This window comes from Peromyscus maniculatus, chromosome 5 (genome assembly GCF_049852395.1).
Source record: "Peromyscus maniculatus bairdii isolate BWxNUB_F1_BW_parent chromosome 5, HU_Pman_BW_mat_3.1, whole genome shotgun sequence".
Taxonomy (NCBI): Eukaryota; Metazoa; Chordata; class Mammalia; order Rodentia; family Cricetidae; genus Peromyscus; species Peromyscus maniculatus.
The window spans coordinates 96,069,276-96,087,591 of NC_134856.1; the positions used below are offsets into that span (position 1 = coordinate 96,069,276).

At 47.0% G+C, this 18,316-nt stretch overlaps 1 protein-coding gene across 2 annotated transcripts in view; it reads left to right on the forward strand.

Moving 5' to 3' along the window:
- Positions 1 to 754: 754 nt before the first annotated feature.
- Positions 755 to 18,316, forward strand: part of Nid1 (nidogen 1) — an 80,394-nt gene continuing 62,832 nt past the window's right edge. Inside the window, exon 1 of one of the 2 annotated variants that reach the window (XM_006980156.4) lies at positions 755 to 1,088. In XM_006980156.4, the coding sequence (XP_006980218.1) occupies positions 864 to 1,088 (225 nt within the window). In that variant the 5' untranslated portion in view covers positions 755 to 863. The remainder of the gene's footprint in view (positions 1,089 to 18,316) is intronic. The other variant, XM_076572931.1, reaches the window with a different exon arrangement.

The window sequence follows — 18,316 nt, forward strand, 5'->3', positions numbered from 1 at the left end:
CTGTCCAGGGTTCTCTGAGTCTTAGGAGCGCTCGGATCCTCAGATTTGAGAATAATTGTTGTTATTCAGCTTTATTCAGATCATTCATCCCAAATTCTCTGTGGGGAGATGATCAGGTCCCTGGAACCCAGCCTGCCCCCCTCCCCCTTGCCTTCCACCTCCCGGGACCACCCTGATGAAACCGCATTACTTCCAGAAGACCTGGTTTGATTCCCAGCATGCCATGCGAAGCTTTCTCTGGCCAATTGCTCCAGTCCCAGTGTGTTTTTATGGCTTGGGGCCCCAGCAAATCTGACTTTGAATTGTGTTCCACACTTGTGACTTTGTCTGGCAGGTGTGGGTTCCTGTTTCCTGCGGAATCCCATAACTCAAGGAACCCAGAATTAGGAACTCAAAACATGCTCAATGAATGATTGGATGAGTAAAGGCACACACATTTCTCAGGCCTTTTTGCTAAATTCCAGCACCCGCCCAGTTTCCTCACTGGGGTGGGCTGTCCCTGGTTCCAGAGTATTTGTTTCCTGGTTGTCCGCTCTCCAGGAATTAGCCTGACTGCAGAATGGTGTTGCAGAATCCCTTCTTTCTGGATGGCAGCCCACCGTCGGATTGGGTCGGGAATTCAGGGAACCAACGCCCACTGCTGCGCCGGGGACCTCGGTGTCACCCCTCTTCCTCCCACTCGCAGCTATTGGTGGACGGGGCGGGCGGGCGGGATAGCCCCTCGGTTCCCCTCCCCTATTTCCCGGGGTGGGGACGCCGGGAGGCAGGAGGCGAGGAGGGGCTGCCAAGGGGCGTCGGGTTACATCTCCGCCTCCTCCGCCTGAGTTGGAGCCGCCCGGGTTGCGGTACTACAGTTGGGAAACATGCTGGACGCGAGCGGCCGTAGCCCGGTGGCGTGGATGTGGGCGCTGCTGCTGCAGCTGTTGCTGGCGGGGCCCGGAGGCTGCCTGAGCCGTCAGGAGCTCTTCCCCTTCGGCCCTGCTCAGGGGGACCTAGAGCTGGAGGCCGGGGACGACATCGTGTCCCCCGCTCTGGAACTGATTGGAGAGCTGAGCTTCTATGATCGTTCGGACATCACGTCGGTCTATGTGAGTTGGGGCCGGGCGGGGAGCAATACCAGGGTACGCTGGGGGCGCCAGTCCAGAGAGACGGATGTGGGAGCTGGGCGTCGCCCGTGGGGACCCTAGAGCTAGCTGCCCGGGTTCGGGGCGCTCCGCTGGGTCTGTGCGCCTAGAGGATCCCCGTTGCCGGTCTGTTGCTGTCACCCTAGGAGCACGCGAGGTCTAGGGTGGCATCGATTTCCTGAATCCATCCATCTCTGTGAGCGCCCTGCCTGGACCTGAGGACCGGGTGGAGTTTTCCTTCTCTGTTCTGTGTGCCTCTCGCCTTTGTCCCAAGCCTTCCTTCTGGGACGGGTCCCGGTAGCCCGCTGTGCAATGGCCAGAATTGGGTCGTAGCCTGTGTGCGCGCCGAGGGACTCTGCCGACGGCAGAGTCAGGGAAAAGGGCAAGGGAACCCTGCTGCCCCGCCCCAGAATTCAGCGACAGCCCCTGCATCTGTGTGCGTGGGTTCTGACTACGTCTTGGCAGAGATACTACCTTCTTAGTTGGGCTCGTTTCAGAGTCCAGAGGTCAGGGCTGGGAACTCAGGGCGCCCCGGTGATCCAATTTCCTGTGGCTGAGGATGTCACCCAGGGGCCTCAGATGAGGAGAGGGACCCGCATTACCTTTTCGGTCGCTCGAACCTTCCCAGTGCCGGCAGGGCCTGGGGACGCTGTCTGCCTGGTCAAGCCCTTTCGTGCTGCTCCGGCACACCATGTGGATTTGATATAGAGCTGTGTGCATTCCACAAGTGGGGGGACCGTACAAACGGCGGCTGGGGCCTGTCCTGCGGGGGAGTGCCTCTGCTCCCAGCCTGGCCTGGGCAGATAGTGTGGGGCAACACCCACGTGCAGCGTGTCAGCTTTGCCTGGAAAGAATGGGTCCTTAGTCACACCCACAAAGAACTCTCACCCTTTGCTGGCTGATTGCCCTGTCGTCGTCCGTCCGTCTCCTCTCCCCCCCCCCCCCCCCGCCCCGTGGGAAGCCTAGAGAAGCCTATGGACATTAGCATGCTCTCAAATACACACAAAATCCTCCACCTTACCAAAGAAACCAACTTGTTGAAACACACATCAAAATATTAAAACATATACACAAATTTTATGTAGTATTCAGGCTTCTCCCTCCTTCTCAGCACCCCTCCCCCCAATTGGAGAGCTAGGGATCAAATCCAGGGCCTCCTGCATGAAAGACAACCAGCCACTCTACCAACTGCATCACATCCCGGCCCATCTTGTTTCCTTTTAAACCACTTAAGTACCAAGTGTAGTGGTGGCACCAGCAATGGGTTAGGGCGGATCTGAGAGGCGTATCAATAGATAGCTGCCAGATTCTACACGGGGCATGAAGAAGGTAGGCAGAGGCCATGGTGGTACTTGTCTAAAATCCCACACTTGGGAGGTAAAGGCAGGAGGACCAGGAGTTAGGCCAGCCTGGACTATGGGGTTTTAAATTCTGTCTTTAAAAGCTAGAAAATAGCCTGTGAGGTGACTGAGTGGATAAAGGAAGGCGCTTTACTTGCCAAACCTGATAACCTGAGTTCTACTGTCCCTAGGACCCACACAGTGGGAGGAGAAAACTGACTCTTCCGGTTCCCCCCCCCATCCCGTGATTTTATACCCCCCCCCCCCCAACAAGCAAAGCAGCAGACCAGGCAGAGCAGACAGACAGAGCCACTAAGGAGTCCAGATGGAGAGTGTCCTGTGTCTAGCAGACAGTCAACAGTCAGGGACAGGAAGTGGAAGTCTGGAGACATTGCTTTATAAGGGGAAAGAGTAAAATAAATACATAAATAAGCTGGAGGTGGTGGGGTAGGCTTGGAATCTCAGTTTGAATTTGAGGATATCCTGGGGTACAAGAAACTTTGTCTCAATAAGCAAACAAATTAAGCTGAGCTTGGAATTTCTGGGAAATGATGCCTCGAGGAGGTAGTTTCCTGAATATGGCCCCAGGACCCTTAAGTACAAAGACTTCAGAAGGTCAAGCATTCTTTTAAATAATGCTAAGGTGTTATTTGCTTTCTTCTTTTTCCCTTTATTTGTATTTTAAAGTATATGGGTGTTTGCATGTATGAGTGTACAGCACATGTGTGCAGTACCAAAAGAGGCCAGAAGAGGGCAATGGATTCCCCAGAACTAGGGATCCCATCTGGGTGCTGGGAATAGAACCTGGGTTAAATGCTTATAACTGCTGCCTCATCTCTCCAGCCTGTTATTTATCTTATTAAACTTTTTTTTAATTGGATGTGTGGGCATATGTGCTATAGTACATGTGTAGAGCTTGGAGGGTAACCCTTGGGAATGAGTTTTCTTCTGCTACTGTGGGCTGCAGGGATGGAATTTAGGTAACTCGAGACTTCAGGCTGTGAGACAAGAACCTTTACCCACTGAGCCATCCTGCCAAACCCAACTGCTTGTTTTTATTAATTTAGTTGCCCAGGAATGTATGGCAGAGTTCACTAGGGGCTGCATGCTACACACATGTCTGTCCCCACAGGTCAAATGTAGAAGCAACTGCCTTCCATTTAGCTGGACATCAGGTTGATTTTCAAAAATGTGAAGCAAAATCTCATAGTATTTTTGGTTTGCAAATGTAATCACTGGCATTAAAATAATGTTGTTTCTGTTACCATGCATCAAATTCATTAAATGTTAAATATTCATAAATATCAAAATGTTGCAAGTATTTAACTTGCTCTTGGCTTTACTTTCTCATATGATTAAATGTTGATTACAGTACTTTGGGAAACTTTAAAAACAGTTAAGGGTTTAAAGGGCTCCTGAAACCAAAATGCCTGAGGGCTGGTCACGGGACTATCCAGACCTTGAGTTTAAGGATGGAAGGAAAGTATTGTTGGGAATATATTCTGGAAGAGGCAGGAGCCATGCTGGATACTAGTGCCCTCCTGTGGATCTCAGCAGAATCCCTGCGTTATGAATGTGATTCTCCAGAGGAATGGCCCTAAATGGTCATAAGTAGAGTCCAACTGATAAATCTAGCTGTTTTCCAGATCACATCCAGGATCTAAGCCCCACCCAGAGCACTAAGCCATTGAAATTTCAGAGCCTTGCTGATGAGAGTTTTTCAAAACTGTTGTTGTTCAGATGAAAACATTTCCTGCCCTCAATTGGAATGTTGTCTCGTTTGCATGCTCATTATCATGCTAACTGGCCACCCTCACTGGGTATGTAAAGCAATGAAATAATTTCTAGAACATGATTTTAGTGACTATTTAGTCTGTGATTCGTAAAGATGGGTAAGAAAATTAGTTATGAGTTAATATATTCAGTCTGTTTTGTTGAAAGAAGTCTTTCGTGTGGTTGGAAACAGAATATCTTTAGCATTGAAAGGGTTATGTACCACTGGCTAAAGTGCTTGCCATTCAAGCGTGAGGACTTGGGTTCGATTCTGCCAGAACCCCCAGAACGGGAGAAAAGGCAGGCATAGCAGCATGCCTGTGATCTTAGCACTACAGAGGCAAAGGCAGGATTCCTGGGTCTTTCTGGTCAGCATTTCCAGCCTCCTCAGCAAGCCCCAGGTTCAAGGACAAACACTGTATCAGAAAATAGGCAGGAGAGTTACTGAACAAGAAAACCTGACACAGACCTCTGGCTTTTACATGCATGTGTTTGTACACACATGAATATATATACACACACACATACACATACATACATATATAGTGTATATACACCTATATACATGTACACACAGAAAATTATTGTACACTGTTATCCCAGTATACACATATGCACTCATATGCATGAACACACATGTTGTTCATGGACAGCGTTGCTTCACTTGCTACCACACAGGACATTCATGGACTACTGTCTGAAACAGTTCAGGTTGCTCCAAACACAGAGGCTCTGGCCCAGGGAGGAAGGCAGCTGAATCCATCCTAAGCCCTGATCACCCAGGGTTAGCCCGGGACTGTGGTTCCTAGATGAAGAAGCACCTGCTTCTCATTTTCTCCAAGTTTCCAAGTGGCTGAGCAGTGACTGTGGTTGACTCTCAGAATACAAAAGAGTATTAATTCCAGCAGGGGCTGAAATGCAATTGACTGATTATAGTGACCAACTTATAATTGAAGCCAAATCATTATTCTGATACTTCTTTTATTAAGTGAGGCATAGTGGTACAGGCTGTAATCCCAGCACTCCAGGAGGCATCATAGCCATCTTGGGCTACACAGTGAGTCCAAAGATAGCCTAGAGTTCTAAGACCCTGCTTTAAAATCCAGAAATAAAGACTTGTTGCTAATATTTTTAGTAACCCAATGGATAATTGCATTTACTTTTTCAGGACATTAATACTATTATTATTTTGAACTAGGGTCTTCTGCTGCCCGAACTGACTTGGAACTCCCAATATGTCGACCAAGGATGACACTAAATTCCTGATGCTCCTGCCTCTTGAGTGCTAGTACTACAGGCATGCACTGCCATACCTACTTTATGTAGTGCTGTGGTTTGAACCCAGGGTCTTCTGCTAGGCAAGCATTCTACCAATTGAGCATATATTCTCAGTCCCATCTCTGTGTGTGTGTGTGTGTGTGTGTGTGTGTGTGTATACATACATGTACATGCACTAGTCAAATGTTAAGATCCATTATCTATTCATTCTATAGATTTATTATTATTACTGCTGTTGTTATTGTTGACAGGGTCTCTTCTGCAACTCACATGGAACTCATAGAAATCTGCCTGTCTCTGCCTTCCAAGTGCTAGGAGCAAAAAGGTGTGCCCCAGCTTTAATTAATTTCCCAATACCCTAGGCACAGTGTGAGGCTTATTACAGATGGAAAATAAGACCAGTTTTCAATGCTCACAGTGTGGTGTCACGAGGGAGGTGACATTCAGCCAATACTCACACTGGTAACAGGACCATTGCCACATGCTGAGTGCTCCCAGGCAGAAGTTCAGGGTGGGAACATATTGAAGCAGGGCCTAGGCTAATGGAGAGTTCTGGAAATGCTCCCCAGCATAGCTGCAGACACAAGATGATGGAGGCTTGCTCGTGGAAGTGTAGGAGGAAGGGGCATGGTTAGGATGAGGAGATATTGCTCCTTGTGAGACACAGTCAAGATCCAGGAATGGGAGCTTTGAATGTTCTTGGCAGGGGCTGACTGCAGTCCACAGTGCTTGTAACTCAGACCTCTTGGGTCCCAGCCAACAAGCCTCGTGCTTTTCACTTGTAGTTCAAGACCTTCACACTGCTCCCAGTGAGTCTGTACCAGCCTGGCCAGGCTCTTAGCTGCCATGCTATAGCCTGCCCTCTCAGTGTGGACTCTATACTTCTGCCTTCTTTCTCTCTGGACCCATTCCATGCATGTCTTTTAAATTTTTATTAATTATTATTATTATCTGTGTTTGTATGCATGTGTGAATGTGGGTATGTAATTACCACTGAAGGCATAAGGAGTCCATTCTCTCCTACTGTGGGTTGCAGGGATCAAAATCAGATCTCCAGGCTTGAGTGGCAAATACTTTCACTTCAATGGCCCGATGTAGCTATTGGCACTTCTTTTCTGTCTGGAGGAACACACATGCTGTCTCCCAGAGGAGCCTTACTCTGCCACTAACTCTCAGTTTTCATGTAACTTTTCTAAGAGGGTTCCATCTTTGCCCACTCCTTGAGGCATTCTGGGAAGATGTGAACAAATGTCCCCTCTCCAGATGTAGCACCTATAGTAGACCAAAGAAATTATTCTACCCAAGACGAGCTTAGTGAACCAAACAGTTTTGGGGGTTGCTTGCAGAAGCATGGGTGACTCAAAAACAGTCATCAAAAAACCCTCCTCAGAATGGTCGATGACTTGCAAAAACTGCATCCCTGGAGCCCCCTACACAACTTCCAGGCTGCTTCATAGAATTGTTTACTGTTTACATAAGCTTGGGGGTGGGGGTCTTGTGAGTCTTGTAAGTTTCCTGAATTTGCTGAACCTTGTAAGTTGCAGAGCCTCTCTTTCCTCTGGATTGGGACATTTCATTTGGGAGGAGATAACTACAGGACAGTGTCTCTTTCACCTGCTCTGCCAGCCAACGTGTTCCTTTGTTTATGGCCTGTTAGTCTGAGCCCCATGGGAACAAGGTTTTTCTGTCATATGACAGCCATTTCCCAACACTCACGTATGTGTGTGTATGTACAGGTGGACATAGTGAGTGTTGTGGAGTTAACTAATACACAAATGACTGTCAGGACTCTTAATATTTTTTTCACTTTAGTCTATGAAACAAAGGGGAACCACATGACATTTCTAAGTAGGTTAATGACATGATTTTTGTGTATTTGAGTGTGTGTGTATGACTGTGTGTCTGTGTGTATCTGTGTGTTTGTGTGTCTGTGTGTGTGTAGGTCAGAGTGTAGGGAACAGGGGGCTGTATGGGCCAGTTTATGTTTAGACAACATGACATTGATATGGATACCTGACATGGATCAAGATGGCTAATATTGGACATGGGAGGGGGTGTGAGTCAATAAATATGGCTGACACTGGATGTCTGGGAACCCCAAAATAAACAGTGATGTAAACTGTTACACACACACACACACACACACACACACACACACACACACACACACACTATTCCTGGCAGAATGCCACCTTTGTGTTAGCTTTGTATAAATATGGCTTTGAGGTCAGGGTCACGTGTGTCTTTGACAACTTTGTATTCACCAACCCGTCTGTATGTCTGTCTGTAGTCCAGTGTGTTTACCTTAGTGTGGCTTGTCAGGTCTGCATGTACGCCTGTGCCTGCCTGTGTGTGGGTCATGTGTTGGTTTGTGCCTGGGTGCCTGAAGGAGTCTTCTGAGTAGTGGTCTGTGTGGTGGCCCCTTGTCTGGAGTCATTAAAGTATGTTACATTTGCCTGGGCTAGGGACATCCTCTTCCGTGGCCTGGTCTTCTGGGGCCCTGCCCCTTTCCCAGCACAGAGGTCAATGTCAGGTGTTTCCTCAATCCCTTCTCCATTTGCTGGGTTTTTTTTTTTTTTTTTTTTTTTTTTTTTTGAGACAGTGTCTCCTGAACCTGGAGCTTACCAGGTGACCAGACTGGCTGGCTAGGCAGCTCTAGGAACCCCCCTGTCCCACCTCCCAGAGCTGCCATTACCAGCTCGAGCTTTTAGGTAGGTGCTAGGGACCTGCCCTCAGGCCCTCACGATGGCATGAAAAGTGCTTACTGGCTGAGCCGCCTCTCCAGCCTCTGATATTATTTTCTTCAACAAATAATATAGCATAGGAGTCAAAGAAGCAGAGAGAACCTGTAAAAGTTCAAAAGAGACTTCAGAGAATTTAATCCTGGTTGGAGCCTGATTAAAACAATCTGGCCACACAACGATCTCTCCAGACAAACTCTTCTTTTCTCTTTTTCTTGCTTGCTGTGTTGAGGATCAAATGCAGGGCCTCACAGTTTAAGTGTGCTCAAAATGCTGGCGGGTGGGATACTCAAGTGTCTAGGATTTCATTTAAAATACTCAAAAAAAGCAGTGCATAGTGGTGCATGTCTGTATTCCTAGCGCTCAAGAAGGTGGAGGCAGGAGGATGGCTGCAAGTTTAAAGCTAGCCTCTGGGCTACATGATGAGACCTCATCTCAAAAAACCAAAAACCAAACAAAAAACAACCACCTCCAAAAAGCCCCTGGCCCTCAAAAACAAAACAAAACAAAACAAAACCAAAAAAACTCCAAAGGGGGGAAAAAAATAAGGACTGGCGTGGCAGGAATAGAAGAAATAAGAACCACAGTGTGCTAGGAATTGTGAGAGCTATTGTTGGATGTATGTGTGCTGGGGAAGAGGGCAGTTTGTATTCTAGGTCTCTTTGAAAATTCCCCTGAAAAGTGGTGTTTTACAAAATGTTTTCTAAAAACAAATGCCTCCCATCTAGGAAGAGGAACTTCAGAGGCGGGAGAGGAGGGGAGGGGAAATGAATTCCAGGGCTAGAGACCCATTGCCAGGGTCAAGGTGAGGGGTGTGGTGAGGTAGGGCCAAAGGTTGAGTCAGACTCTGTGCTGGTGGAAGCAGAAGACTTGCTAGTTAGTACTGTGTCCTTTGATATTCTCAGCAGCCCCGGGAGGGGGGCTCAGGCAGGAGCTGCTGGGTGGTCCAGAGTTGCAACGCAGGAAACACTTATGACCAAGGGTGTGTCTGCTGTCACGGGTGGACGTCTGTCTTTTCTAGCTCTCAGTCCGGTGTTCTTCATCTCCTGCTGTCTTTGGTGCCGCCTTTCTCCTTTCTCCTTCCTCTCTCATTAGCTCTTGGTTTGTACAGACTTCTAGGCTACATGTGTTGGGGCCACAGTGAGGAGTGGCATGCGGTGCGATCCTGCGATCCAGCTGCTCGCAGCTGCATGGCCCCTGAAAGCTCTTGGTTCTCAGGCCCCAAATGGCCACTTAACTGCCCTCAGACAGATTTAGTTTCCTTCCCCTTCTCTTTCTACTTTTTCTGTCTTTCTTTCTGTTCTCCTTCCTTCCTTCCTTCCTTCCTTCCTTCCTTCCTTCCTTCCTTCCTTCCTTCCTTCCTTCCTTCCTTCCTTCCTTCCTTCCTTTTTTTGTTATGCTTCAAATACATAACGAGGCAAGCGGCACCATGGCTGATGGACACCGCACCACTACAGTAACACTGATGCTTGCTAGCATTTCCCACTACTCATTCCCCGTCAGGGTGGATGATTTCCATGGTTGTTTCATTTCACTGAGGTATCCAGAATAAACCCTGATCTTCATGACATATCAGCAGCAAATAACTCCCGGGTACCTGCTCCTGTGGGTTGCTCTGTTGGCTCTGGAAGTGGGATCCAGTCAGGTGCATGGTGAGGTGGAGGTAGAGAGAGGTCTGGATTAAGAGATGAGCTGGCGCCTGGCGGTGGTGGCGCATGCCTTTAATCCCAGCACTTGGGAGGCAGAGTTAGGCAGAGATCTCTTGAGTTTGAGGCCAGTGTGGTCTACATAGTTCGGGGGAGGGGGAAGAGAGAGAGAGAGAGAGGAGAGAGAGAGACAGAGAGAGAGAGAGAGAGAGAGAGAGAGAGAGAGAGAGAGAGAGAGACAGAGAGAGAGAGACAGAGAGACAGAGAGACAGAGAGAGAGATGAGCTAGTGAGTGGGAAATGATGGACCAGCTTCCCAGAAACTGCTTGAGGAGCAGTGTGTATAGGAGGTGAATGATATCGACCTGGTGGGTGACTTCTCACAGGTGGGTTTGTGGCCACATGATGACAGCCTGACCTTCATCACCTTGTCTCAGGATCTTTGCCCAGTTTTGTGACTCTCAAGAACAGCAGCGATTACCATTTTAAAAGATCATGGCTTCCTCCCCCCTCCCCCGCCTCTCTCTCTCTCTTTTTTTTTGTTGTTGTTTTTTGAGACAGGGTTTCTCTCTGTAGTTTTGGTGTCTGTCCTGGATCTTGCTCTGTAGACCAGGCTGGCCTCGAACTCACAGAGATCCTCCTGTCTCTGCCTCCCGAGTGCTGGGATTAAAGGCATGCGCCACCACTGCCCGGCGCTCCCCTGTCTTTTAATCTTCGTGTATGCCGCATGGCACACATGTGTAGGTCAGAGGTCAAGGGTTGTGGGTCCTCTCCCTCTACATTGTTTGAGGCAGGGCCTCTTTGTTGTGTACCGCTGTGTACACCAAGCTAGCCGGCCTCGAGCTTCTGGGCATTCTCTGTCTCTGCTTTCCATTTTGACGTAGGGATTTGACGCGGGGGTCGGGGTGGGGTGGGGGTGGGGTGGGGGTGTTACAGACATGCTGCTACCACACTTGACTTTTCATGGGTTCTGGGGATCTGAATTCAGGCTTTCAGGCTTGTGTGCCAAGTTCTCCACTCACGGAGCCATCTCCCCAGTGACCCTCCCCTTATTCTTGTTGCCATTTAGTTTTTAAAAGATTTATTTATTTTCTTATTTATGTGTGGCGTGCGTGCGTGCGTGCGTGCGTGCGTGCGTGCATGAGCGCGCTAGTGAGTGCAGTTGCCCACAGAGGCTGGAAGAGGGTGTTGGATCCACCGGAGCTGGAGTTATAGTTATGAGCTGCCTGTGGTGGGTTCTGGGACCCAAACTCTGGCCCTCTACATGATCAGTATGTGCTCTTAACCGACGGAGCCTTCTCTCCAGCCCGTGTGGAACTCCCAGCATGTTATTTGGTGGACAGATTAGGAGTGACTATCCAAAAAAAAGGACAGGGTCAGCTGCTGTTCAGTATGGAGGTTGGTATAGTGGGAGAAGAGATCAGGATTTTAAATATATATATTTTTTAACTTTTGTTTTTAACAGGTGGTCCTCCTGCCTCAGTCTTACAAATACTGGGGTTATATGAGAGCTACTGTACTCACCTTGAGAAGTCAGGCTTTGATATTCAGCTTCAAAGTCCTAACCCCACCCCCTCAAAAAAAAACCCAGAATGTTCTCGTATATAACCATTATACTACTGCCACACTTAACCAAATCAGTGATTCCCTACCACCAAGTTATGCTCAAGCAACTTAAAAATTCTCGAATGTCCCCAAAGCTGTCCCTTACAGCTAAGACTTCATTAAGCCAGGGATTCGAAACAATCTCACATGGCATTTGCTTGTCTCTCCCTTTGTTCACATGCTGGTTAAAAAACTACTGCCTTTTGTCTTGTAGAATGTGCTAGGCCTGCATTCCACTGTTTCTTTGTCCTAAAGTCTAACTTGTTATTCCATTCCGGCATTTCCTGGAAATGGTTACTGGATCCTAGTCTGAAAATATCCAGGTTAAACTTTTTTACCCTTTACAAGACACATGTAGAGTTTTGTTTTTGAGTTCATTTGGGGGGACTGAGGAGACAGTTCAGTGGCTGAGTGCTTGCCCAGCATGCATGAGGTACTGGGTTCAAGTTCCAGAATAAAATAAAATAAAATATAATAAAATTAATTTGGGAACTAATAACACATTTAAAGGTCCATTCTTACAAACTTTTAACCCAATGAAAAATGAAGTTGGTAGCCAGCAAGCTACAGAGTTCCTCCTGCTGTCTCGGGAGTGACCCCTTCAAAGGAGACATGGAGTCACAGGCAGGAGCTGCCATGCTAGGCTTTTTATGTGGTGCTGGGATCTGAACTCGGGTCCAAGCATTTTGCCCCTGAGCCTTCTTCTGAGCCCTTTGTACATCTTCCTTCCCTTGTTTTCTATATCTGTTACAGCTCTTAATATTTTTTGTTTGTTTTGTTTTTTTGAGAAGTGGTCTCATTCTGTAGTCTAGGCTGGCCTGGAATTTGCTGTGTAGCCTAGACCATCCTCAAATGTATAGCAACACTTATGCCTCACTTATGCCTCAGCATCCCCAGTGCTTGATCCAGCATGGCTGACTTCTGTTTTTTGTTTTTTGTTTGTTTTTTTATATATAGCTTTATTGAGATAGAATTCATTTGTAGAAAAATTCATATTGCCTCCCCATTTTTGAGATAAGAGTATTAGGTAGCCCAGGCTGGCATCTAGCTCACTATGTACCTGAGGCTGGCCTTGAACTCCTGATCTTCCTGTGTCTACCTCCTAAGTGCTAGGATTACAGACAGGTGCCACTACACCTGTCAGAAATCTACCTTTTAAAAAACTACGTGATTTGGGCCAGTGGGATGGCTCAGCCTGTAGGACTCTTGCCATCAAGACTGACAATCTGAGTTTGATTCCTAGAACCACATGATGGGAGGAGAGAACAGACTCTTGAAAATTGTCCTTTGACCTCCACAAGCATGCCATGGTACATGAGTGTCCCCTCTCCAATAAAGAAAGTGTATGCCAAGGACGGTATGGTGACTACTGTGATCCTAGCAGTCAGGAGGCTGAGGCAGGAGGATGTCATGGGCTATATGGGGAGACTCTGTCTCAAAAAACAAAACAACAATAGAAATGTGCAATTCAGTGACTTTTAGTCTGTTCAGAGAATTATGCAACCACTATGGATATCTAGTTCTAGAATGATTTTATCAGCCCCTAGGCAAATCCTGTCTAGTACACTTCCTATTCTCCTCCCCGAATCCCAGTCTATTTTCTCTATGGATGTCCCTTTCTGGACATTTCTGAAGAACGGATTGTATACTCTTTGGGAATGACTTTTTATGGTGTAGCACAGTGTTTTCAGAATTCATCCATCCATGCTGTACTACATATCTGAAATTTATTCTTCCCTGTTTGGATAATTTGCTGGTTAATTTTTTATACAAACTAGAGTTACTTAGGGAGAGGGAACCTCAACTGAGGAATTATCTCTATCAGATTGGCCTGTGGGTGTGTCTGTGAGGCATCTTCTTGATTAATGGTTGATAGGGAATGGCCCACTGTAGGTGATACCACACCAAGACAGGCGGTCCTGAGTTGTATAAGAAAGCAAACTGAACAAGCCACGGGAGGAAGCCAGTAATTACTATTTGTTCATGGTCTCTGCTTTAGTTCCTGCTTCCAGGTTTCTGCCTTGAGTTCCTGCCCTGATTTCCCTCAAGGCCCAACTGTGATCTGGACTGTGATTTCTTCCTCTAACCCAAAGAAATGTTTTCCCCCTGTAGTAGTTTGAATGTGATTGGCCCCCATAATCTCACAGGGAGTGGCATTATTAGGAGGTGTGGCTTTGTTGGAGTGAGTATGGCCTTGCTGGAGGAAGTGTGTCACTGTGGGGGTGGGCTTTGAGGTTTTCTATGCTCAGGATACTGCCTGGTGTCTCAGTCGACTTCCTGTTGCCTGAAAGATGTAGGACTCTCAGCTACTCCTCCAGCACTATGTCTGCCTGCATACCCTCATGCTCCCAGCTATGATGATAATGGACTGAACCTCTGAGACTTAAATGTTTTTCTTTCATAAGAGTTACCATGATCATGGTGTCTCTTCACAACAATAGAAACTCTAACTAAGACATTTTCCCAAGTTGCTTTGGTTGGTGTTTATCACCTAGCTAGGACAGCATCCTTACCACCATATTAATTTATTTATTTGAATTTTTTGAGACAGGGTCTCATATACCCCTGACTGTTCTTGAACTCAGTATGTAGTCGGGGATAACCTTGAAGTTCTAATTCTCCTGCTTCACCCCCCAGGTGATGAGATGGAAGGCATTAAAGCAGAAGCAAAGCTATCTATGGAACAAAGAAGATGGGTGAGAGGCGAGAGGGTGGTGGGGCTTGGGGGTGACGTGCTCACGGTACCTTACATAGATGCTGGAAACAGCCTTATGTGATCTGCATAAAAAAGCAATGAAAAAGAAGAGCTTTTCTTGTCAGCTGTGGGTTTTTTGTGTGTGTGTGTGTTGGGGATGAGGCTCCTGGAAAAACAAGAAGAAGAAGGTGTCAAGTGTGGAACTCTTGCCCCCTCAATGAAGCTAGAATTAAGGACCTCTTGTAGTACCAGGCTCCCAGGTCCTGGTGTCTGTACCCTAGAGCTAAGGAAACACACATCTCTCCCTAGAGATGAGGGCTTGAACAGGGCCCATCCTTTCTTCCCTGGTCTTCTAGAGGTGGAAGGATGAAGGCAACCCTCTCTCTCTCTCTCTCTCTCTCTCTCTCTCTCTCTGAGATTAATTTGTTTTATTTTATGTATATGAGCATTTTGCCTTTATGTATGTATGTGTACCACATGATTGCCTAGTGCCTGTGGAGGTGAGAAGGCATCACCCCCCCCCCCCAAAAAAAAAAAACCTGGACTTAAAGATGGTTGTGAGCTACTATGTGGGTATTAGGAACCAAACTCAGGTCTTTTGGGAGAGTAGGCAGTGGCCTTAACCACTGAGCCATTTCTCCAGTGTCTAGTCATCTCTTCTTTGGTAATCAAAACCTTGACTCTTTGGCTTTTGAGTTTCATCCTGTGGCTCAGGTTGGGTGGCACTCACTATGTAGCCCATGCTGGTCTCGAACTCACAGCACTCCTCCAGCCTCATCCTCCCTGGTGTTGGGGTAACAGCTGTATTCCCATGCCTGGCTAACAACCATTTGTAAGTGTCAGAAGGTCATCCTTGGTAGAGAGATGAACAATCGGTGCAAACTCATTAGAGATGAACTGGGTTAGGTTGAGACAAAAACAAAAGAAAACAAAACCAAATGGTGCCTGTAACCCGGGGCTGTCCCTGTCTTTATTGGTAATCCCTCTGTTTCTATTTCTAATGTAAGCTGGAGCCGTTTTCTCTGGCTCATGGATGAATGGAAAACATTTGCAATCTGGAGCGCTGGAGTGGTGTTCTGCACGACTAGTGTCTGGTCTCAGTCAAGTGAGGAGCTGGAGTTTGTTTTTCTCTCAAGCCAAGAGTGAAGAGGGTTCTCTACTCCCCTCAGAAGTTTTAATGAGTGGATGGAGCAAAAACTGCTTCAGACCAGAAGGAACGAGAACTGGAGTTTTTAGGGTAAAAGCCAGGGCTTTGGCAGCCCCCGTTAGTGAGACTTGGCCACCTGTCTTGATACCAAATAGACAGACCAGTAATGGCAGTAAACAAATTGGGGGCTGTGTTGAGAAGAGGAGCAGGTAGAGGGAATAGTGACCCCAAGGTGGGCTACTGGCTGGAGCTTTAGGCTTCAATACAGAGGGAATTAGGGCACGAAGTATTCATAAGGTCTCCTTTATCATCTGGATACTCGGAGGTGGTCCCAAAGAACAACTTATTGCTTGAGGGGACAAGATGTTCCTAGGGAGATGCTCACTTCTGCTCCAGGTGGCAGCCTGACCCTCATGGATACCTGTCCTCATCTGTGTGTGTGTGTGTGTGTGTGTGTGTGTGTGTGTGTGTGTGTGTGTGTGTGTGTGTATGTAGGGGGGCACTGTATTGAGATGTTCTGTTCTAGGAACTGAAGATGATTGCAGGTTTAGGACAAGGACCTATTTCTGTGCTTTGAGCCTTGAAGGGGAGGGAATGAGATGGGTTATGTAGCAGAGTCAAGCAGGAATCTGAGCCAAAATAAAGGACACAGACATAAAATGAAGACTAGGATGGTAGGCTTTCATTCTGGTTTTAATTACCGTGTGGACCAAGTGAGGTGTCAGTGCTTTGGGGCAGCAGGATCTGGGTGCCTGTATTGCTCAGATGCTCAGTCAGGCCCCAGATTTACCTCTGAAGTCAATTTCCACCTCTCTTGTAAATAGATTGAGTTATTTCCTGGACATGTTTTTCCAAGTTTTTTTTTCTTTTCATAGGCCCTTCCCATTTTCCAGCTTTTTCTAGCTGGAGATGTGAAACTCCTCCCCCTCCTGCCCCCAAGCAACCTCCACATTTATGCTCCACATCCTAAACTAAGCAGCTACATTAAAAACAGAAAGTTGTCTGGGTATGCCTCCTGCAGATGTGGGCCGTTGCTTCACCCAGTGGCTGTGTGAACATGTAAGTGAAGGGCCTGCCAGCTCTCCATTACATATGTGTGAATAGCAGAATTGTAATGGAATGCCTATTATGTTAAACTTTTACAAATGTGCACAGCCATAGGAAAGGACCTCACACTCAGCACACACTCTAGACATGTTTGTTCCTTTCCCATTATTTATTCTAAATGATCTTAGCATCAATTCCCACTGCCTCCCACCCAGGGAGTTTTGCTTTCTTCAAGTTTCATTGTCTGGCCTGTACAGCTATTTGGGTTTCTCCAGCACTGTTTCTTATTTGCGTCTACCTCAAGTGCTCTCTAACCACACTATGTTGGAGAAGGCCTTTCCCCCCAGGATTGTAGGCTGCCCTGGGGACTGCCACTAGTTGCATTTAGGCCCAGAAAGATGCATGTCAACTCACTTCTCTGTGCGTTTATGTGGAATCTGACACTGTTTTCTATGCACTGACAATGTGCACATAGACAGCCCTCCAGTGATTCTTGATGTCTGTATGTTCACATTAATGATGGAAAAGAGACAGGAAATGCTTTTAAAACAGGAAGCACCCTTCCATTCCAAGTGGTTCTGACCACCTCCTCTGCAGTTGAGTCGAAACAATTAGACCTAAGTGGTTCCAGCTGTTATCCCCATGTAGGGGTGTGTGTGTATGTGTGTGTGTGTGTGTGTGTGTGTGTGTGTGTGTGTGTGTGTGTGTGTTATAATTGACATGGATTACCCCAAGGCAGCTAATGAAAAGAGAGTGAGTGGGTTAAGTCCTGCAGCAGCAATATCTAGGGCAACATCTGCATCTGTCAACACACTTGGAAATGGATGATTTTCGGTGACTCCATACTACAAAGTCATCAAGTATTGTATTTAGGCACTATTTTGTTAGTTTGAGTTAAGATATTACTGGAATTTCTAGGGCAAGAGTCTGGGCTCCAGCAGTCCCAAAAAGATGAGTCACCCACCTATCCTAGATGAAAGAGATTAGTAACACTAAAAGGTAGAGAAAGGGGGTTTACTCAATGTGGCTTCACTAGAAGGAGGGACAGATAAAGGGGTGCAGTGGCCCTCAGTCCACTTTCTAGGTGCTGATGTCAGCTTTCATCCATTTAGTGGGGTAACTAAGCGACTGTTTCAATAATAATATATTATTATCATTATTATTATTATTATTCTGTAATTCATATGGGCTTTCTCAGAAACATGCTCACGCTAGGGTGTCTGATGTTTTCTTGTTTGCTTTTTAAAAATCCTTATGTCTGTGTGTATATGCACACATACAAGTTTATATGTATGAATTTGGACACATGCATGCCATGATACACATGAAGTCAGGACAAACTCAGGTATGGGGCCTTACCTCCCAGCTTGTTTGACATAGGTCTCTTGTAGGCTAGCTGCCCAGAGAGCTTCCAGGGATTTTCCCATCTCCTCCCTGCAGGAGTGTCCATGTGGCAAGCACTTTACCCGAGGCCCTCTCCCAGCCCTGTTTTGGGTTGAGACAGGGTCTCATGCAGCTCGGGGTAGCCTAGAACTCTCTATGTAGCTGAGGCTGGCTTTGAACTTCTGATCCTCCTCTGTTTACCTCCCAAGTGCTAGGATTACAGAGGTACACCAGCACACCTGTTTTACATAGTGCTGGAGGTTAAAGTCAGGGCTTGGAGCATGCTAGGCAAACTATTCTACCACTGAGCTATATCCCCAGAGCCCCATGTAATTTTTTAAAGCAACACAGATACGGTGGACACAACACTGGCGTCTCTGCACAGCGCTTTCATTAATATTTGATTCTTTCTAGACTCCAGGCGGTGCTGGGGTGCCACAGGACTGTGTGACTTTTGATTAACTTTAATTACTAGGTATCACTTTCGCCACAACCTTCTGCTCATTAGCCCAAGGCAAGTGACGTGCCTGGTCCCGGG